The sequence below is a fragment of the Chiloscyllium plagiosum genome, chromosome 28 (genome assembly GCF_004010195.1).
Source record: "Chiloscyllium plagiosum isolate BGI_BamShark_2017 chromosome 28, ASM401019v2, whole genome shotgun sequence".
NCBI classification, from domain to species: domain Eukaryota; kingdom Metazoa; phylum Chordata; class Chondrichthyes; order Orectolobiformes; family Hemiscylliidae; genus Chiloscyllium; species Chiloscyllium plagiosum.
This window is the reverse complement of record NC_057737.1, coordinates 14,550,607-14,573,550: the sequence shown is the minus strand read 5'-3', so window position 1 is coordinate 14,573,550 and position 22,944 is coordinate 14,550,607. Positions and strand designations below refer to the sequence as shown.

Below are 22,944 nucleotides of genomic sequence, written 5' to 3'. Positions count from 1 at the left end.
TAGAAACTTACAAGATAATACATGGCTTGGAGAGGGTGGACGCTAGGAAATTGTTTCCGTTAGGCGAGGAGACTAGGACCCGTGGACACAGCCTTAGAATTAGAGGGGGTAAATTCAGAACAGAAATGCGGAGACATTTCTTCAGCCAGAGAGTGGTGGGCCTGTGAAATTCATTGCCACAGAGTGCAGTGGCGGCTGGGACGCTAAATATCTTCAAGGCAGAAATTGATAAATTCTTGATGTAACAAGGAATTAAGGGCTACGGGGAGAATGCGGGTAAGTGGAGTTGAAATGCCCATCAGCCATGATTGAATGGCGGAGTGGACTCGATGGGCCGAATGGCCTTACCTCTGCTTCTATGTCTTATGGTCTTATGGTTTTAATGGGACATTGTCAAGATGTAGAGTAGGGCTAAGAAGTGGCAGATAAGAGTTCAAACCAGAAAAATGTGAAGTGATTCATTTTGGAGGTTCAAATTTGAATGCAGACTACAGGGTTAACGGCAGGATTCTTGCCGGTATGGAGGAACAGAGGGATCTTGGGGTCAATGTCCATATATCCCTCAAAGTTGCCACCCAAGTTGATAGAGTTGTTGAGAAAGCGTATGGTGTGTTGGCTTTCATTAGCAAGGTGATTGAGTTTAAGAGCCACGGGGTTATGCTGCAGCTCTCGAAAGCCCTGGTGAGACCACACTTGGAATAGTGTGTTCAGTTGTGGTCGTCTCAAGGATGAGGAAGCTTTAGAAAGGGTGCAGAGGAGATTTACCAGGATGCTGCCTGGACTGGGGGGCATTTCTTAAGAAAGGTTGAGGAAGCTAGGGCTTTTCTCATTGGAGCGAAGAAGTATGAGGGGTGACTTGATAGAGATGAACAAGATGATGAGGCATAGATAAAGTAGATAGTCATTTCCACCCTGGGAACAAATCTCTGGCTATCACAAGGGGTCATCCTTTTAAGATGACTGGAGGAAGGTTTAGGGGAGATATCAGAGGTCGGTTCTTTACACAGAGTGGTGGGTGCTTGGAATGCACTGCCAGCTGTGGTAGCAGAGTCAGATACTTTAGGGACATTTTGCATAGGCACATGGATGATATTAAAACGTACAGTACGTAGGTTAGTTCGATCTTAGAGTAGGATAAAAGGCCAGCACAACATAGAAGGCAGAAGGGCTGTGTTATACTGTTCTATGTTCTAAGTCGGCTATTTAGCCTTTTGAGTTTGTTTCGCCATTCATGGCTGATCTGTAAGTCCTCAACTCCACTTTTCTCCACTCTCCCTTATTGACTGAAAACCTGTTGATCTCAGTCTCAATAGTAAAACAATCCATGGATTCATTACCCTCAGAAGAAATTCCTCCATCTCTATCTGTCTTAAATGTACAACCACTTATTCTGAGATTATGCCTTCTGGTCCTATACTCTTGCACAAAGTGATACAATGTTCCCACTTCAATCTGGTCAAGACCCCAGAGTCTTGTTTGTTTCAGAAAGGTCACCTCTCATTCTTTATAATTCCAATAAGTCAACCTTTCCTCACCAGGACAGTCGCTCCACACCTAGTACCAACCTAGTGAATCTTCTCTAGACTGCCTCCCAATGCCATTACGTATTTCTTTAGACACTGGTTCCAAATATCACAATATTCCAACTGTTGTCTGACTAGGGCCACGTAGCTTTCTTCTTTGTGATGAAGCAGGGCACTCCACCACCCAGCTTGCATAATAAGTTTACTAGACAAGATACAGACTTGCACTTTCCCAGGTTAACAGTAAACCAAAGTAAGGATGGCAGCATGATGCAGACACTTATTGATCTGCTACACCTGGCTTGAGGATTTGTGAAGGCAGGACGGGAAGAGACATTAACAAAAATTGGAATGTATTTTCGTATTTGCCATTTACAGCTGAATTTTGCTCAGTGCCATAAAAATATAAAAGGAGGTTACCAGAAGAAAAATGGACATACCATGGAGGTTGCAGACAAACTTGGGATGAAATAGACAGATAATGAGGGAAAGTACCATTGAGTAATTTACCATCCAGGGAACTGATCCAGCATAAGTCAGTTAAGTACTTCCAACTTCATGTGGCTTAAAAAGAAATGTTCCCTGTTGCTCTGGATTAGAATAGTTAGATGGTGCTTTTTGACTGGCACAGGTGCAATGGCCAAAGGGTCCTTTTCGTGCTCTAGATCTCTAAAGATTTTCTATCCTGGAGATTTGTTTATGGAGGCCCACTCAGGGACCTGTTCAGTAGCATTGTCTGGTACTGAGTAACCCCAGTCACCATGGTGGCTGTTGAAACCTCCCACATAGCTGGTTGGGTAAGGCAGTAATGGCAGAGCTTGCTGTTCCCAGCTGGTATTTTGAAAATTATATCACAGAACATGAAGGATGACAGCGCAGCCCCACTGGCAACATCAGATCAGACATATGTGGCACAGCTGCATTTTAGCACAAAGGGAGTGGCACTGTATGTCAAAGCCATCTGCTTCTTTGGTTTTGTTTTGGGTCTCTTATAGGCAAATGATGTCAATAAAATGTTGTGTGGAAAGAAATCCAAAAAGAGACGTGTCATTTCATGGCTGATAGACACTCTATATCAAGTTGTACGATTCACAGAGCATGTCCTATTGACATAAAACCAGAGGACTGCCCAATGTTGAGACTGATATTGTGGAGGTTGTGCAAGGCAGCAAAACGTCCACTTTACAAACTAAACACTTTAAAAAATAAACCCAGTAAATGAGATAATTATCGCTCGACTCTAGAGATTTCAATTTCCTAAATAACATAGATAGCTAAATAGATAATAATTTATCAGATATTTTAAAGGCAGTCGTATTCTATATTATAGGCTGGTGTCAAAGAGGGATGCAGAGGAAAAAGTGTACATACACTTGGAAGCCTCTCAGATTATTTGACAGTTAGCCTCCAATTAGGAGCAACTGAGCATTTTCAAATCAGAACTATTTGCCCAAAAGTTCACCATCAGCAACAGCTCAATTTCTAAAGGAAGCAGACTCTGCTCAAGTAAACAACAGCTTACGTTCCAGCAAAAGTCATTCAAATGGGTCTGGCTTGACAAGGGATCCTCTAGGAATATTTTCCACTTTAAAGCTATTTTAAACAGACTTTGAACAGTCAAATTAAATAGCACTGGTCTAATGCATCTAATACGTAACTCATTTTGTACCTTTTTAACCAGATCTCTCATCGCTACTAGTTTTCCAGTTTCAGTACCCACAAAAAGTAACTCTTGTTCCACTGTCTCCACGGCAGAATTCCTACAAGAAAATAAAATAATATATTTTGAACCACAGTAAGCCATCCATTGCTAATAATGGAAGACATTTAATACCAACACAGGCAGCTCAAACAAAAGACAATGTTTGACGCAAGTCTAATACATGCAAGATTTCCACCTTATGCATATAATTTAATTTACACATTACAATTAGAACATAATTGGCGCTATTGTACGAGAGACGTTAGATCAGTATTATTCATAGGTACATCTTTTATCACAGATCCTCCATGTTCTGTGATATAATTTTCAAAATACCAGCTGGGAACAGCAAGCCATTACTGCCTTACCCAACCAGCAATGCGGGAAGTTTCAACAGCCACCATGGTGACTGGGGTTAGTCAGTACCAGACAATGATACTGAAGAGGTCCCTGAGTGGGCCTCCAGGAAAAAAAAAGTCAGACAGACAAATCATTTGCAAAGTCCCTGATCTCGCCCTATACAAGAGATTTATAATTTCTTACAGTAGCTGAGGTAATTTCTCAAAATGGAGCTATAATTTTGGTGCATCATTTTAAAACTCTACATAAGTTTAAGTATATATGATGGAATAATACAAATTCAATGCATGAACATGTACAAAATCTGCTGTAATCATTTACTTATTAACATCCATCTTCTCTACTCATCAGCCTAATGTTTAGACATATCCATGCATAAAGTGCTTGAAAATTTGCTGCTGAACTATAACTAATTACAATTTAGCATTTATAGAAACGTGAACTAAATTCATGTACAAATAGTGCAAAAACTCTTTCAACACGTTACAGTAAAATTAGGTTAATTTCCAAGATTAGTCTTGATGTTATTTTTGTCTCACCTTGTACCAATCGACACAGATATCACGTTGTCCAAGTTCAGTTTGCACCACTGCTCAACATCAAATGCAAAGGTGGCACTAAACATGGCTCGCCGGACACTGTGAGATGTACATGCCAAGAAGATAGTGGCGAGCTGATCTCGGAATCCAGATTTGCCATCTTCAAACAACTTATCAGATTCATCAACAATCAGCCACTCCACCCTAAATTGAATTAAATAAGAAAATTAAAAACCAGTACTTCTGGAGTTTGTCATAGTACAGCACACAATGCTATTGGATACTAGCACATCCCAAATATTGTTTTGATCCATTTGATCTTAATTTGGGGGATATTCTTGCACTTTTCAAAGATTTTATTTCTCAAGTCAAGATATGAGAGACTCATTATGTCTATTAATTTGTTTGATCCAGAAATAAGATTAGATATTAGAATACTGAATGGACTCCCAAACTCTTAACATTTGCCTGTACCTGTGGTTTTGTTTTTGCCGCTGTTTACCTATTATTTACTTATCTATGCTATTTAACTCTGATCTGCCTGTATTGCTCGCAAGACAAAGCTTTTCACTGGGCCTCGGTACACGTGGCAATAAATTCAATTCAATTCAGACGACGTGTGGTGTTCTAGATTCTTAGCATTTTGCTCTATAATATTCACAGTGCATAACACGATACTCTCTATATCCACTTACTTTGAAGTAAATACAACTCTTTCTAAACATCAACCTTGCAATATCAGTTGAACAGTGCTCAACTTCACTTCTGCAATAACAAAATTACAGTATATATTCGAGTAATAGTCAAATTTTTCAACTACTTTAAGGTTAAATTTGTGAGGTCGACTATTACATTGATACTATTTTCGAAGGGCTGAAATTCATGCCCATCAAAATTCACTTAGTATCATTAGCAGACGGCCAATTGATCTCTAAATGAATAAAAAAAAGTATAGTAATTCTGAAAACCCGGAGAGGAACACAACAGCCAACGGACTGAAGACCAGAAGCAGAGCAGAACCAGCAGGCTGGAAAGCTAGAGCGGGACGTGACTGCCTGCACACTACAAATCAACGTTTGAGTCAATCTGTGAATAACTGGGTTTGACTTTTGCATGAGATAAATGCAAAATTCCAGATTATTTGGCCAAAAATAGGGGGTTAACTTTTACATGAGATTGACTATTACTTGAGTATATATGGTATTTCAAATAACTGACTTCCTCAGTTAAATTGTTTTGGTAACTCACTGCAACAGTACTAACTAGGAACAGTGAAAAAAGGTAGAGCTAAAATTCAACAATTTTATAAAAAATTAAAGTGCAGCCTTCAAAATGTTGATTAGAGTTTCTGTTAATAGATTGCTCACTGCTACTTGATAAAATTGAAGAGTCATTGCATTAGAATTGCTAATCCTTCACTGAAGGCCTCGTACAGCCACATGAGGTACCTCCGCTTATGACCATTGGATTAAGACCATAAGTCAGAGGAGTGGAAGTAAGGCCATTCGGCCCATCGAGTCCACTCTGCCATTGAAGCATGGCTGATTGGTTGATTGTGATGCTAGTACGTGGGATTTATAAACATAGTTTTAATATTATTTATTGTAAATTTGGGTTTCTGATTTGTTTAACCAGCAGTTAATAATGTGTTATAAGTATTTCTTTAGCCAGGATGGTTCCTGTTAAACCGGTTTTTCAGGCCTGAATTTAGAAGGAAATTTTGTGCACCAGTAATAAATTTTTGTTTACATAAATCTTGAAACACAGCAAGGTAAATAAGCTTAAAGAAAATACCCATAACTGAGAAGGGGATACTTTTAATCTCAGTTTTTACTTTGAGTAAGGCTGTCTGGTGGAGTCCATGGCACCTTATAGGCTGGTGCTTATGGGCAGGGAAAGACAAATTGAACTAGGCTACCAGAGAGTTAAAAGTTAGTGCTAGTCCCAGACCAGAAGTGTTAGGGTAAAACCGTGAAGACATTGCTTAAAGTGGAATATATTTAAGTAAATATATTAATAGCTCAGAGAAGAAGCTACCTGTTGTTCTAGTTTGAAGGTTGAAGTGACACATAATTTAAGTCTACTGACTGTTAGATATGGGGACGCTGGTGAAAACATTGTACAAGTTGCGATTTGGGTACTGTACTGGGGTGTATTTTGGGTACCATACAAAAGCTGCGATGTTTCCTCACTATTGAAAGAAATGTTTTGGGATTAGCGGGAGCATATTTGTAATGTGTGCTGAAAAATCTTTGAATTTGTATTGTAAGTAAATGGTTTGGTTTATTCCATTTTTACTTTTAAATTCAAAAACTTCTGTTTTATTGTTAAAACAAAATTGCAACATTGCACGTTTATATTTAAGCGTGCATCAACTTTGGTAATAACTAAACTAATCAAAATATAATCCATCAAACCAGGTTCCTGACTGGAAAGTGACTTGGCCAGTAACAAGTAATTTTTGGGATTTCTGAATTCACTGGATTTAACAGCAATCATTTTGGTTAAAGACTCCCTTGGTTGAAGAATGTCCTTCTTCTTAAACTAATCACTGGTGCTAGACATAAAGCAACTTTGCTGCGAAGGTTATTCACTGAATGTAAGGATGGCTTCAGGAGGTTAAGAGTTTACTGGAAGTGGAAGATCGACCAGTGGATGCTATCAAGTCTGTTAAATACTCTCTGTATTTTGCTTTGTTTTTATTTCCAAATTCCAACATCTGCAATATCTTGCTTTTTCAGGCACGGATTTCATACTTGTTCAGCAAGTGTTCTTCCCATTATGTTCTCTTGAAAAAGACTGAGATATTGTACTACAGACATCAAGCAACCATCCATGCCTCTCAAGAGACAGTGGAGAATGCAAATCTCAACAGAACACACGACCACAGATTCACGGCCAAGTCCAATCACATCACAGAGCATCAAAAAACATTTTGCAGGAAACATCACTAGAGAATAACCAGAGACAGATACAATTAACAGTTAGGTTCCATCCTCTCATTAAGAGTCACTGATGCCAAAAGTGACACTTCTCTTGCCATCGCCAGTGACATCAGCATCTCAATGGACAGGCAATTAAATCCAGACTCTTCTGCACTGTATGGTTTAACCATAATTTGTCAACTTTTGTTGACAGAAATTACAGATTAAAATTGAAAGTATTTTCCCTCGCAGATGCAGGATACATAAAATAGATTTCACAGTTTCCATATACAGTAAGGTGCAATCCAAGGAATTTAAACATCAGTTATAAAATACAACTATATTTCACCAGATGATCAGATTTAGGAACCCAAAAGGCATAAACAAAGTACTTCTGTAACTATGGCTTCCGAGGAACATACATTTCTTTAAAAGTATCGATACCTGCTGAGGTCCAGAGCGGGAGGATCCTGATTTAACAAATAAATCAGTCTGTTTGGAGTAGTCACCAAAACATCTGGAGACAAAGGAAAAACATTTCATACTATGTTGTTGAAGTCAGGTATTTGAGAAAAGTAATCCTTTTGTGCTTGTTACTGGCACCTAGAAACAACGCCAGCCCCAGTTACACAAAAAGAAATCTACATATTTCAGGATCACTATCTTTTTCCTGTCGTTGTCCACTACCATTATTTTCCTATTTGTTGAGGACAACTTGCTCTAACCTGTTGACCTCTTCAGTTATAAGCAGCATCCAATCAAGGCAGTTTCGATAAGCCTGCACATTTTAAAAGAAAAAGTTGTCCTCTGCAAACACAATCCCCCATCTAGCAACTAAGTAAAAACCTGACCAAAAGTCAAGACTGAGGCGAGAGCTCAATTCTGGAGGCCAAATTTCTTCTGAGGTAATTTAAAATTTAATGTTTTTTTCAAAAAAGATAGAAATGTGCAAAATCACTCACCAAATTTATTTGACGTCTTGGGACCAAACTTTTTGGCAGCCTCAGCTGCTTTGTTGATCATGTGAATTCTGAATCCTATACCTTCGGAGAGCTTTACTAGCTCCCGATGAGTCTGGCAATAGAAGTACAATCAGACTCAGTCAGGATACTTTTCAGTTTGAACCATTCATTTTGTTCTTCCTGCAACTGAGGGGTGTCCAGAGAAATTACATAGACCAAGGACTAGATAGCTGAAAGGTGCAACCACGTAGCAATAGAAATCAGGGCAGCGCACAAGTTCAGAACCTGTGGAATTTGGCGAGTTCAGAGGCTTTTAGAAGGTTACAGTAGGAAGAGATGAGGCTTTGCAGGGGCATGAACACAAGGTTGAGAATTTTAAATTGGAGGCACAATTTTTTAAAATTTAAATAACTTTTAAAAACACTGTTCTTTAAAAATATGCTGTTCTGGTTATCTGGAGTATAGGCAGACTTACGTATGCTCAACTTCTGAACTTGAGCCCGCACACTTGTGAAGACAGTACAATGTCAAAAGATTACAAGTGATAACATTAAGAAAAATCAATGCCAGTGTCTCAGATGCTTTCCTGCTCTGCTACATTAAGACGAGCATATTTAAGATCAACACAATTTATTCAAACCATGGCCTGATGGTAGCACAGGCTCAATGTTGCTCATGTCATCTTTGCCAACTTTTTGTCATTTACATAAATGATTTGGATGCGAGCATAAGAGGTAGTTAGTAAGTTTGCAGATGACACCAAAATTGGAGGTGTAGTGGACAGCGAAGAGGGTTGGCTCAGATTACAACAGGATCTTGACCAGATGGGCCAATGGGCTGAGAAGTGGAAAATGGAGTTTAATTCAGAAAAAAAATGAGGTGCTGCATTTTGGGAAAGCAAAACTTAGCAGGACTTATACACTTAGTGAAAAGGTCCTAGGTAGTGTTGCTGAACAAAGAGACCTTGTAGTGCAGGTTCATAACTCCTTGAAAGTGGAGTCGCAGGTAGATAGGATAGTGAAGGCGGTGTTTGGTACGCTTTCCTTTATTGGTCAGAGTACAGGAGTTGAAAGGTTATGTTGCAGCTGTACAGGACATTGGTTAGGCCACTGTTGGAATATTGCATGCAATTCTGGTCTCCTTCCTATCGGAAAGATGTTGTGAAACTTGAAAGGGTCCAGAAAAGATTTACAAGTATGTTGCCAGGGGTGGAGGTTTTGAGCTATAGGGAGAGGCTGAACAGGCTGGGGTTGTTTTCCCTGGAGCGTTGGAGGCTAAGGGGTGACCTTATAGAAATTTACAAAATTATGAGGGGCATGGATAGGGTAAATGTGCAAAGTCTTTTCCCTGGGGTCAGGAAGTCAAGAACTAGAGGGCATAAGGTTTAGGGTGAGAGGGGAAGGATATAAAAGAGACCCAAGGGGCAACTTTTTCACGCAGAGTGTGGTACGTGTATGGAATGAGCTGCCAGAGGATGTGGTGGAGGCTGGTACAATTGCAACATTTAAGAGGCATTTGGATGGGTATATGAATAGGAAGGGTTTGGAGGGATATGGGCCAGGTGCTGGCTGGGACTAGATTGGGTTGGGATATCTGGTCGGCATGGACGGGTTGGACTGAAGGGTCTGTTTTCATGCTGTACATCTATGACTATCGCTGCCTCAGACAAACTGCTGCATTCAAAACTAAGAAAAGGTTAATTTTTTTCTCGTTTTTATGAACTATCACCAGTAGCATTTGGCAATTAATAGAATTAAAGTGAAATAGGCCTCTGGGGACAAACATACCTGGCTGGCAAGCTCGCGAGTAGGAGACAGTATCAGGGCCCTGAAACCCTTGTTCATTGGTTGTTTTAGACAAGTCAAAAGTGGAATGCAAAAGGCCAAGGTCTTTCCCGATCCAGTTGGGGCACAGGCCAGGATTTCACGATTCTATGAAAGTTACATAAAACAGTTCAAAGTTTACACTACGGAAATAGGTCATTTCAACCAAATGTCCTCAAGATATTATAGCTGTTGAGAAAATCTTCTATGGCCAGTTATTATACAGAAATCAGTATGCACAATGATTTCCAAACTATGAATGACATTTGCCTACATCACTACAGCTAGTCACAGAGACTCCATGGCAGCCTTATTCAACGCTCTATTTACTTTGTTATGATACATAGAGGGAGCCTATGGAGTCAAGTGCCTTTGAATTTCTTTTGTAAAGTCACATATGATTGAGCTTATGCAGTTGATACAGGTTCTTCTGGATTGCTATTGCACAATTTAGAAAGAACATTGGCAACATCCCACTCCACATACGGCAATATATTCCAAGTTCATAAAGCTTTTTCCTTTAAATCGAGCCCAGCTGATAAATTGCATGGAGGATGTAAACCCAAACAGGAAAGTCTGCTCGTAAATTAATGCACTACATCACAGGGTATCATTCAAGCAAAATAAAAAAGTACAGGATTTTGATGTTGCAAAATAAATTAAAGAGAAGTTGATTAAACAAAATTTAATGTCAATTAACCTCCAGATGATGGTCCATTCATCCATTATTTACTTTGTGCGATTGAAACAGTTGTTGTCTTAACAGTCAGGCTCGATTCCTGTACTCAATGTTCAGGAAACTGAATTCACCACATCAAAGCACTGATAATGGCCAGGGATAGGGAAATAATGGCCATTAGGGAAAATAACAAACATTTTCTTGTCCTAGCCAAGATCAGTTTTATTAGCTGAAGTTTGCAATGAGAAAAGTAAATAAAACAAATGTGTTTATATTATGCATTTTTCATGACCACCAGACATTTCACAATTGCTTCCCAGCCAATGAAGTATATTTAAAAGTTGTAGTCGCTGTTGTTGTTAAGGTATGAAACATAGCAGCTAACTTGTGCTCAGGAAATTGCCACAAGCACTGTAAAAATCAGATAAAATTTGCTTTTATGATGGTGATTGAGGGATGACTATTGGCCAGAAATTCCCTGCTCTTTTGGAATAATACTATGAGAACATTTACATCTATCCAAGCTTCACTTCTCATTTGGAAAATGGCACCTCAGATAAAACTGTCAAGTCTGTAGCTTAATGTGAACATTTATTTTTGTGCTCAAGCCCCTGGGAGTGGAAAGTGAGCCTGGAATATTGTGACTCAAAACTGCTCGCAAATCAGCCATGCAGATACCTGCATAAATTTACCATTAACATGCTTCAGAGCAAATATTTATCGTCTGTCCTAACAAGTCAACTGAAAAATACGTACATGTAGCATTACAGGAATGGCTTGCATCTGTATGGGGGTGGGTGATTGGAAACCAGCTTCCTGTATGTTCTGAATAATTTTTGTGTGCACGTTATACTCCTGTAAGAGCTGTTCAAAGGTTGCAACTGGTTCAGGAATATCTGTTCCATCCACATGAATCCGATGCTTACGCCGGAGTTGATTTATCTTGACGAAAGAGAAAAAAAGAAAGGAGAAAATTTTCAATTCCTCAAGCCTTTACAGCAAGGCTTTTAAATTGATCTCTCCCTGATTTACAGTAAATAGATTTGTTCTTGGCCCAAAGTCAAACCTTTTCTCGTCGTTGATGTTCCAGTTTCTCAGCACTGCGTTCGGTGTCTGTCCTGTCAATACTACTCTTGGTCTTCCTTCCCAGTGAGGACATCAACATTATTCCATCATCATCATCACCACCATCATCTTTGGTATTGGAAAAAATGTCAGACATTGCATTGGTCACTGCGGATGGCCAGGAGTGTAGTGGTGGACATGGCGGAGAGAGAAGAGAAATTAGGAACCTTTATTGCCAAATATTAATGAGGTCACAGAGTACAAGATATAAATCAGCCTTGAAAAAGAGATGAATTACATTTGCAAAATGTAAAAACCGAAGTCCACATCTTTCCCTTCTTCACCTAAGTAATCATGTTGAGACAGTGCTGTTTTCCTGCACAATTAACATTTTCCTGTGCTGTTTCCATGGGTGAAAGTTCATTGGAAAAACTAATCCAAAAATCTCTCAATCCTATTTTTAAAAAATATATCAGCCAAGAAATATATGAGGGTTCTTAAAAAATTAAGATCAGACTCTGCTGATCAAATCCTCTGTATTCATGACAATGTCAGGTGACAAGAACACAATTATAAAAATTCAAAGTAGTTAGCTGGTAGTCATGCAGTCTGCATCTGAGTCATACGTGGGTGTCATGACACATTGTGTTTTTTTTCCCCCCAATATTTCCCAAGGATGTAGACCATGTTCAAGCATTTACAAATACCCCTGAGTTGTGGAACACAAGATCAATCTTCAGCTTCATTGAATTTCTAATGTTAGTAAGATTATTAGCAAAAGGTCAGGAAACCTCAGACAGAGTGAAAGGATTGCCACCTCCAGACCATCCAGGGTTCTGCATGACCAACAGCCTTGGAAGTTTACTGCTCACTCCAGTTCTTGTCTAGTGAGAGCATGTCAAAACAAAATCAATTAAAAACAACGGAGAGCCTAACATAATTGATTTCGAAAATTGTAATTAAGAATTAAATGCATGTATAAAGTAGATCTTAAAAAAGGAAGAAAGCTATAAGCCTTAGTGTGTAAACTTTGCATTAAAGTTTTTAAAAAAGTAGTTGACAAGGTCAACTGTTCTAGCCCTAAGCACAAGTCTTCACATGCACTGATTGAGCTGATAGTTAAATGGCCTCTGTTCCCTCAAACAGGGAGGGGAAAGAAACATTGATCAAGATTCCAATTCACCAAGTGCCGCCCATCAAGAAAGGACATCTGCATGGACACGGAGGAACAATTAGGATTTGGTTGGTACGGTATTGCCCCAAAAGTAGAGTAAATTATTGACTTTGCAAATCATTATAAAACAATGGCATAATATGCAATGACAAACATGTTCAATAATGATCATCTCCTCTTCTGAGCGGAAGGGAAGAAATCATTGACTGCAAAAATAAAATCACAGGTTCTTGCAGACTTGGAAATCAGAATTTAGAAATCTTTTACTGGCTTAGCTATGCCACGTGGGTTTGACATTATAGTCTTAAAGTAATTGTCAAAAGACTTAGAGAGTAAATTAGAACCAGTTTCTTGCTCCTAACATGCAGCCTGATCCATTCAGTATTTCAGAATGTTGTGTTTTTCTCAGTTTACCTTTGTTCCTTTTCTTCTTTTCTGAACTACCCATGTCTAATTTTCTTTTTCCTAGGGATACACACATGTCGCCCTTGCAGTCTGCTGTAGACTCTTTTTCCTCCCCATTGCTTTTCAACACACTGACCACTGATTTGCAGTTTTTAGCACGCTGACTGTTAAAAAAGTCAAGGTCAGGAACATTTTCACTCAAGATGGTGCTGCTTGAATTCATTACCTGGAAAATACAAGAACAACGTATTAAGAATGTGTACAATTTTACACTGCACGTTGAAGCATATTGCAAGACGGCACTGAAAGGTGTAATACTATATCTTGAACCATAATCCAATCAATATTAATCAATTCAAAACATTCAAGGGAAGCTTAGGAAAGTGAATAGTATTCAGAATTCCCATCTCAGCAACAGATGGAACAGACAGCCATTCTGTAATCACGTTGCTTAATGGCTCCTGCTGAAGAGCACTTTGGGAGGAATACTATGGAAATAATCTAAACTATTTTGAGGCAGATATCAAAGCAAAGACAGCTGCGATGGCAGGGGGCGGGGGGGGGGGGTTGGATCTTCATAAAATGCTTCAGGTGGGGAGGACAGATTTACATGAAACTCAGGAAAGATTTGGGATGTTTGGCTTTATAAATAGGAACAATGAACAGAAAGCACATAAAAAGAGATGCAAAATCCTTACAAGTCTCTGACCTCAGCTGGAATAATGTTGGCAAATCTGGCATCACATTATAGGAAGGATGGCAAGGCCTCGAGTGTGGAATGGGGTAGACCGGAGAATTATTCTCCTTACAGCCAACATGTTTAATGGATGACCCAAGAGAGATATTCAAAACAATGAGAGGTTTGTTACAGCAAATGGAGCAAGACACTTGCCTCTAGCAAGTAGATTTGAGGTTATAACTTTAAAGTAATTGTCAAAAGAAATAAAAAAAAGACTACTTTTCTCCATGGACACAGCAAGAGCCAATCTGGGGAACAGTAACTAAAAAAAGTGTATGGAATCAAATTTCATTTTAACTTCCAACCAGCAAATGGGAATTTAATCATGGTCTAACTTTCAGGATTTGAGAGGTAAAGTCAAGGTATGGATTAAAATAGACAATACTTTTAAATAATCTACAAAAATATGTGGGCCAAACTTTTTATGCATAGGGTAGTTCCCATGTAGAATGACTTCTCTAGAAAGTGGTGGATGTGGACACCAATTACAACTTTTAAAAGACATGTGAATAGGAAAGGTTTGGAACAAGTAGGTGGGACTAGTTTAGTTTGGGATTATGTTGAGCATGAACTGGTTAGATCAAAGGGTCCCTTCGACACTGCACAACTCTAAGTCTAGGCAAAACATTTGAATGCCATCTCTCTGAGCTCTAAGATTCTGTGGTGGCATGTTGTAAACTTCACGACTGAATGGCTTGTGAGCACACCACAGATGGCAGGGGGAGACTCAGTACCTTGTGGCTGGCCTGGCAGCACAGGCAAAACAGTTCAGTTTTTGAGCCCAAACCCTCACGCCTTTTTTTTTTAAAAACACACAAGCTGTTAGACATTTTCTAATCAGCACGTTCAGAGGAGTTATTGTACAACCCACTGGAACAGGTGGGTCTTGAATCCAGGCCTCCTGGCCCAGAGCAGGAGCACAACCACAAGGTTCCCGTCACACTAATGCATCACCCTGCAGGGCAATTACCAAAAGGCAGCCCATCCATTTGCACTTGGAGTGGGACACCCGCAGCCTGGGCCCTGGGCAGGTTATACCAATGGGCTCTGACCCGGGGAATGTTTAAGTCAAGGGGCAGAGCCTGATGCCCTCAGGCGGGGGTGAGGACAATAACCGGCCCCCAGGCTCCACTCTGCGGCCTATCGCCCCGGGCTCTCCTGCCGCTCCTGCTCCTGCGTGAGGCCGCGGGGAAAAGGGAGCCGCGGCTCCGGGCCGAGTCCTCACCCGCAGCCTCTCAGCGTCCTTCCCGAAGCGTTTCCAATCAAAGCGGGCCCCCGAGCCCAGCGCCCGGAACAGATCGAGAGCCTCCATCGCCATGGACAGACAGGCCCCCAACATGGAGCACCGATACATCAACCCACAGAGCGACTCATCGGCGATCGACACCATCATACCATGGCCTGGAATTAAAGAGACAGCGCACCCTCCACCATGGCCTGGAATTAAAGACACAGTGCACCCTCCACCAGGGACTGGAATTAAAGAGACAGCGCACCCTCCACCAGGGGCTGGAATTAAAGACACAGTGCACCCTCCATCAGGGGCTGGAATTAAAGACACAGTACACCCTTCAACAGGGGCTGGAATTAAAGAGACAGCGCACCCTCCACCAGAGGCTGGAATTAAAGAGACAGTGCATCCTCCACAAGGGGCTGGAATTAAAGCGACAGCGCACCCTCCACCACGTCCTGGAATTAAAGAGACAGTGCACCCTCCACCACATCCTGGAATTAAAGATACAGCGCACCCTCCACCAGGGGCTGGAATTAAAGAGACAGCGCACCCTCCACCAGGGGCTGGAATTAAAGAGACAGCGCACCCTCCACCAGGGGCTGGAAGTAAAGAGACAGCACACCCTCCACCAGGGACTGGAATTAAAGAGACAGTGCACCCTCCACCAGGGGCTGGAATTAAAGAGACAGTGCATCCTCCACCAGGGGCTGGAATTAAAGAGACAGCGCACCTTCCACCACGGCCTGGAATTAAAGACAGTGCACCCTCCACCAGGGTCTGTAATTAAAGACACAGCGCACCCTCCACCAGGAGCTAGGATTAAAGAGACAGCGCACCCTCCACCAGGGGCTGGAAGTAAAGAGACAGTGCACCCTCCACCAGGGGCTGGAATTAAAGAGATAGCGCACCCTCCACCAGGAGCTGGAATTAAAGACACAGTGCACCCTCTGCCAGGGGCTGGAATTAAAGAGACAGTGCATCCTCTGCCAGGGGCTGGAAGTAAAGACACAGTACACCCTCCACCAGGGACTGGAATTAAAGACACAGTGCACCCTCCACCAGGGGCTGGAATTAAAGACACAGCGCACCCTCCACCAGGAGCTTGGATTAAAGAGACAGTGCAGCCTCCACCATGGGCTGGAATTAAAGAGACAGCGCACCCTCCACCATGGGCTGGAATTAAAGACACAGCGCACCCTCCACCAGGAGCTTGGATTAAAGAGACAGTGCAGCCTCCACCATGGGCTGGAATTAAAGACACAGCGCACCCTCCACCATGGGCTGGAATTAAACCACCATGGGCTGGAATTAAAGACACAGCGCACCCTCCACCATGGGCTGGAATTAAAGACACAGCACACCCTCCACCAGGGACTGGAATTAAAGACACAGTGCACCCTCCACCAGGGGCTGGAATTAAAGACACATTCCACCCTCCACCAGGAGCTGGAATTAAAGAGACAATGCAACCTCCACTAGGGCTTGGAATTTAAGACGAGGATGTGGTGCTTGAAAAACATGGCAGGTTAGGCAGCATTCAAGGAGCAGAAGAATTGACATTTCGGGCAAAATCCTTTCATCAGGAATGAGGCTGGGAGCCGAGGAGGTGGTGGGAAGGGGATGGGGCTGGAGGGTAGGTAGCTGAGAGTGCAATAGGTAGACGGAGGTGGAGGTTGGAAGGTCCTGATGCAGAAGATGAGGCGTTGATCCTCCATCCTTCCACATCCATCAGAGTTTTACGTGTACTTCCACACGTCATTTACTGTATCATTGCTCCCGATGCGGTCTCCTCTACATTAGGGAGACAGGATGCCTACTCACAAAGCGTTTCAGAAAACATCGCTGGGACACCATCACCTACCAACTCCATCACTCCCTGGCCAAACACTTCAATTCTGGCCCACTCCCCCCTGTGACATGCAGATCCTGGGCCTCCTCTATTGCCACACCCTAACCACCCGACGCCTGGAGGAAGAACACCTCATCTTCTTCCTCCAATCCCATGGCATCAATGTGGATTTCACCATTTTCCTCATTTCCCCTCCACCCACCTTATCCCAGTTCCAACCTTCCAGCTCAGCACCACCCTCATGGCCTGTCCCATCTGTCCATCTTCCATCCCACCTATCCGCTCCACCCTCCGCTCCGACCTATCACCATCACCCCCAACTCCATCTACCTATCGCAATCTCAGCTACTTTCCCCCGAGCCCCACCCCCTTCCATTTATCTCACCACCCTCACGGCTCTCAACATCATTCCTGATGAAGAGAATTTGCCCGAAACTTTAATTCTCCTGCTCCTCGAATGCTGCCTGACCCGCTGGGCTTTTCCAGCACCACAGTCTCAACTCTAATCTCCAGCATCTGTTGTCCTCACTTTCGCCTGGACTTAAAGAGACAGTACACTCTCCACCAGAACCTGGAATTAAAGAGACAGCGCACATTCCACCAGGGTCTGGAATTAAAGAGACAGTGCACCCTCCAGCAGGATCTGGAATTAGAGTCACAGAGTCATAGAGATGTACAGCATGGAAACAGACCCTTCGGTCCAACTCGTCCATGCCGACCAGATATCCCAACCCAATCTAGTCCCACCTGTCAGCACCTGGCCCATATCCCTCCAAACCCTTCCTATTCATATGCCCATGCAGGTGCCTTACAGTCTCCAACACACACTCTGGCAGCTCATTCCATACATGTACCACCCTCTGAGTGAAAAACTTGCCCCTTAGCTCTCTTTTATATCTTTCCCCTCTCATCCTAAACCTATGCCCTCTAGTTCTGGACTCCCAGACCCCAGGGAAAAGACTTCGTCTATTTATCCTATTCATGCCCTTCATGATTTTATAAATCTCTATAAGGTCACCCCTCAGCATCTGACGCTCCAGCGAAAACAGTGCCAGCTTATTCAACCTCTCCCTATCGCTCAAATCCTCCAACCCTGACAACATCCTTGTAAATCTTTTCTGAACCCTTTCAAGCTTCACAACATCTTTCTGATAGGAAAGAGACCAGAATTGCACGCAATATTCTAACAGTGGCCTAACCAATTACCTGTACAGCCGCAACATGACCTCCCAACCCCTGTACTCAATACTCTGACCAATAAAGGAAAGCATACCAAATGCCTTCTTCACGATCCTATCTACCTGTGATTCCACTTTCACGGAACTATGAACATTCTCTCCAAGGTCCCTTTGTTCAGCAACACTCCCCACGACCTTACCATTAAGTGTATAATTCCTGCTAAGATTTGATTTCCCAAAATACAGCTCCTCACATTTATCTAAATTAAACTCCATCTACCACTTCTCAGCCCATTGGCCCATCTGATCAAGAGGTAACCTTCTTCGCTGTCCACTACACCTCCAATTTTGGTGTCATCAGCAAACTTACTAACTACATCTCTTTTAAAGAGACAGTGCACCCTCCACCTGGAGCTGGAATTAAAGAGACACTTCACCCTCTTCACCCTCCAAAATCAGGGCATGTAATTAAAGAGACAGTTTACCCCCTCTCAGCAGCTAACATTAAAGAGACAGTGCACCCCCAGCACAGGGTAGAATTAAGGAGACAGTACGCTTCCTAGTTGGAAATTGGAATTAAAATGGAGGTGCTTCCAGGAGTCTGAAAATACAGTGACACTATATTCCACCCTGGACTTGAATTAAATTAACATTTCACCTGAAGAAAATAATGTATTCCCACTGGCTAAAATTGAGAGAAACTCACATAAGAACATTAAATAATTTATTTTCTGCTTGCTATTTTAGGCATTGCCTAAAGATAAATAAATAATTCAATCTTAATGCTTCAAAGTAAAACAAGGTATGTGTTACAAAATTCTAGACAGAATGTATATCCTTGTACCACATAAATTGATATTTAAAAAATCTCAAGGAACTGGTCATCTTCAAAAGGCTGTTCCATGAAGCAGGCAGCCTGTCTCAGTGTGTACACTTGTGCAGTGTTTTGACAGGCTATTCCACCGTAGAAAGCATCACAGCACGATCTGTTCTCATCTGACTTGAATACACTGAATGCCCAACAAATGGCACTATGTAGAGATCACTACTGAGAATCTTAGGTTATATTCTCCCATTCCCTGAGCTCTGAAATAGTGCAAATTATACGTCCGGCTGACATTACCTCATTACGATCTAGAGAACTAACCTGACTAAAATCTGTACTGCATTTTTACTAAGGGAATTTTTAATGCATCATTTCCCATTAAAATAATCAGGAAATTGGTTTCTAGTCAGTCTATCTTCTTGCAAGTCTGGATGACTGAAACACCATTGCAGCTATTATATTTGTCAAGGCTGTGTGGACTGCCTGGGAATTATATAAAAGATGCTCCAAATACTGGCTCAGCTGGTAGCAATTACTCATGAGATTTCAGGTTTAACTCCCACTTCAGGGCACAAGCACAAAAACCTGCCCTGATGCTCCAGTGAGCTATTAGAATTAGAATTAGAATTAGAATTAGGTTTATTGTCACGTGTATTCAAGTTACGAAAGAACAGGTATACAATGAAAAATGTACAATCTTGCTAATACACAATACCATCTTAGACACAAAGTACCTATGTACAAATTGAAGGTACAGAAATACTGAAAATGAAGGAAAAATGTTACATTACAGATATACTTAGTATAAGTTAGGAAAATAAAGACAAAAAGATAGACATTACAATCTTTCTATAGTGGCTTCCGCATGGTTTGACCAGGCTCCACTGGTTCCTCATCAGTAGCCATTTTCACTCCAGGCCTCCCTGCTGCCGCCCTGGCTCTGCTCAGGGCCGCATGCCTCTGTCCCCCACTCCGCTCTAGGCCACAGGCCTCTGTTCGGTGAGAAATGAAGCTCACTGCCAAATAATTTTAGTCAGTCAAATTCCAAAGCAGCTTTTATTCATACGTTCTTGCAACAGCGGGTGACACAAAGTAGGCACACCCCGGAATAAGATCAGCACATTTTTATACAATTTCTTTAAGTCTCTCGGTTCTTCCCCTTTTACTTTATTGGCTTAGCATGCAAAGCGACAAACCTATCACAAGTATTCGTAACTTTCCGCCCTTGTACAATTCCCCACTCCGCTCTAGGCCACAGGCCTCTGTCCCCACTCTGCTCCGGGCCGCTTGCCTCTGTCCCCACTCCATTCCAGACTGCTGTCTGTCCACACTCTGCTCCAGGCTGCTGTCTGTCCCCACTTCGCTCCAGGCCACTGGCAGAAGAGGAAAAATCAGAAAAAAAAATCATGACAGAAAAAAAGAATTAAAGAAAAGCTGGAGCAGACGAGCTCCAGCTGGAGTGTCCTACTCTGCCATCTTGGATCTGTTAACTGTGTTAAAGGTGCTGTCTTTCTCATTAAATGTTAAACCAAAACCTCCTCCCTCTGATTGACTAGCTGGAAAATATTTAATGCATTATTTTTTTAAAAATCCCAGGTTCCTGACTCTTTCTGTCATGTGGTGTGATACTACTCTCTGAGTTACAGTCTGCTCAAAGAGAAAGCAGTGTCAAGACCTATCTTCAGACTTGTTCATTTTCGTGGGCTGTCTGTGATCATTCCAGAGGATCTCTCTCTCCCAGAATGAACCTTGTAATCTTGTCAAACTCTGCCCACACTATGGTATTTATGTTCAGCAATGTGCAACTCCATGACATCATCACAGTATGCTCCAGGGTCTCAATCTCTTTTTGCAAATCTCTCCAATATTTATTTCTTCACCAATGTTGCGAAATAAATGATTATCAGGTTATTATCACATATTCCTATTCTTCATATACCACAGAAGTAACTACACTTTGAAAGTGTTTCATTGGTTGTCAAGGACTTTGAGATGTCTGGTGATTGTTGTGATGTGATATGCATGTGCCTTTAAAATAATGCATCTTGAACGACTGACAATCATTCCCCACCCCAACAGGATATAATGGATTAGGCCATTGAGGCAGTCTGAAGATGCAATATCAAGAATAAGATGTATTAGGTGAAAGTGAGGACTGCAGATGCTGGAGATTAGAGTCGAAAGTGTGGTGCTGGAAAAGCGCAGCAGGTCAGGAAGCATCCGAGAAGCAGGAGAATCAATGTTTCGGGCAAAAGCCTAAAATGTATTATATATGGCCTCTCAGTAAATCTGTCTGTGTATAATCTTACTTTCAAACAAATAATCCACATTATTGTTTCACAAATCCTTGTGTACTATTGGTATGTTATGATTAAAAGAAGAATATCATAGAGGTGTTGAAGGCTGCTATAAGAGTGCCTAGCCTTCTTCCTTTAATATCATTTGTCCCACACATCCACTGATCCAACAAGGTACTAGTGGTGTTAATATACCAGTAATGAATTTAAAATTCCTGCTGCATACCCACTGTGTTCAATTCTGCTTATTGAAACAATGGTTCTTCAGCACAACCTCAGTCCCCTGTAATCATTCATTCTAATTAACAAATATGAGATGATCCATTTGGGAGGACTGCCAATACACATGCAAATTTTTCAAAACATTCATTGTTGGGAGGCACTTTTGCATGCATACTTACTGAGAAAATGACTGCAAATTCTCATCTCCGTCATTGTTCCATTTTTCCATGAGCAAGCAATTTTACATATCACAACGCTTTCCTCCCCAACCAACTCGCGAGCCACCACTGTCCCCCACAAACCCCTGCTCACTCCCCACCTCCATTCATCTCAAAGACTTGTCTCTAGTTAAAATATAGCACTCAGAGTTTATTTGCCTTTCTTGTACTATGCTGAAGTGCCCATTTATTTATGGCTGAGGCTTTAGATTGTGAAGTGGGGCCATTTTATTCAGGGTTACCCCTCCTCCTTCACTGCCTAACCAACTAATCATTGGGTAGTGACCAGGAATTGGGAACACAGGCAGTTTTCACGTCCTTGTCTCAAAGGCACTGATCAAGGTGAATTGTGGCATCTCTATTGTTGGCATATCCAACTGACTAAACCCAGACAACTAGCATCTTGTTATAACACTTGCAAAAGATAATGGAATGTCATTGACTCAGTTTATCCTGAATACTGACAAAGAGAAATTAAAGAGAAAGAGACAATACTGGTGAGTGACTGGTTCTCATTCATCCATTGTCGCACAAACTTCTAAGTCACAAGAGGGCAGTAAAAGTCTACTGTGATAGCTATAAAGTCTTGTTGCAAGACTGAAGCTTTAACTTGTAGACCAGTCAGAAAAACATCATTCTTGCTCCTTGCTTTTCCCAGTGTGCTTGTTTCTGCCATTGACCTCCTACTGATTCACCTTCCTTCTCAGATTCACTCCAGCAACACCAGTGTTCTGTTTTTTTTTAATTTCAAGAATATACTTTATTATAAAAAATATGCAAACATAGTCACTAAAGCTGTTTGATTCTGTACAGTGGCTGATGAAGAAAATAAACAAACATTGGAGTTTGACTCTTTCCAACAAACAATCCCAAGTCATTTCTTACTTGTGCAGGATTTGAGGCAACGGGAGTGTCCGATAACTGAGCGGACCCCCATTTAACATCAATAGAAAGACCTCAGACTCACATCGATGTTGATGGCCTAATTCAGCATAGAAAGGTGAAAGCTAGCCACTCTTTGCCAGTTATCAAATTCTTACAAGCGCACTTTCCAATCTGGCAATGTTTTGATGAGGGTGGATAGGCAGCTGAGTATTTGAAGGCGTGAAGTGAAGAGTAGGCAGGTTTGTTCAGAATCAGATGCTGATTTAATTCGCTTGAAGAATTAGGCAGCTACAACCTCCCCCTATTCTGTTGGATATAAAATCTACCAGCAAAGAAAATG

At 41.6% G+C, this 22,944-nt stretch overlaps 1 protein-coding gene across 1 annotated transcript in view; it reads right to left on the bottom strand.

The window, feature by feature from the left end:
* ddx52 (DEAD (Asp-Glu-Ala-Asp) box polypeptide 52) overlaps positions 1-15,319 on the bottom strand; it is a 33,197-nt gene extending 17,878 nt beyond the window's left edge. The window contains exons 1-9 of the mRNA XM_043718908.1: positions 15,121-15,319; positions 13,166-13,382; positions 11,579-11,745; positions 11,269-11,454; positions 9,798-9,941; positions 8,011-8,122; positions 7,493-7,565; positions 4,125-4,328; positions 3,193-3,283 (exon numbers count right to left, since the gene is read on the bottom strand). Of these exons, the coding sequence (XP_043574843.1) occupies positions 3,193-3,283; positions 4,125-4,328; positions 7,493-7,565; positions 8,011-8,122; positions 9,798-9,941; positions 11,269-11,454; positions 11,579-11,745; positions 13,166-13,382; positions 15,121-15,288 (1,362 nt within the window). The 5' untranslated portion in view covers positions 15,289-15,319. The remainder of the gene's footprint in view (positions 1-3,192; positions 3,284-4,124; positions 4,329-7,492; positions 7,566-8,010; positions 8,123-9,797; positions 9,942-11,268; positions 11,455-11,578; positions 11,746-13,165; positions 13,383-15,120) is intronic.
* Between the last annotated feature and the right edge of the window lie 7,625 nt (positions 15,320-22,944).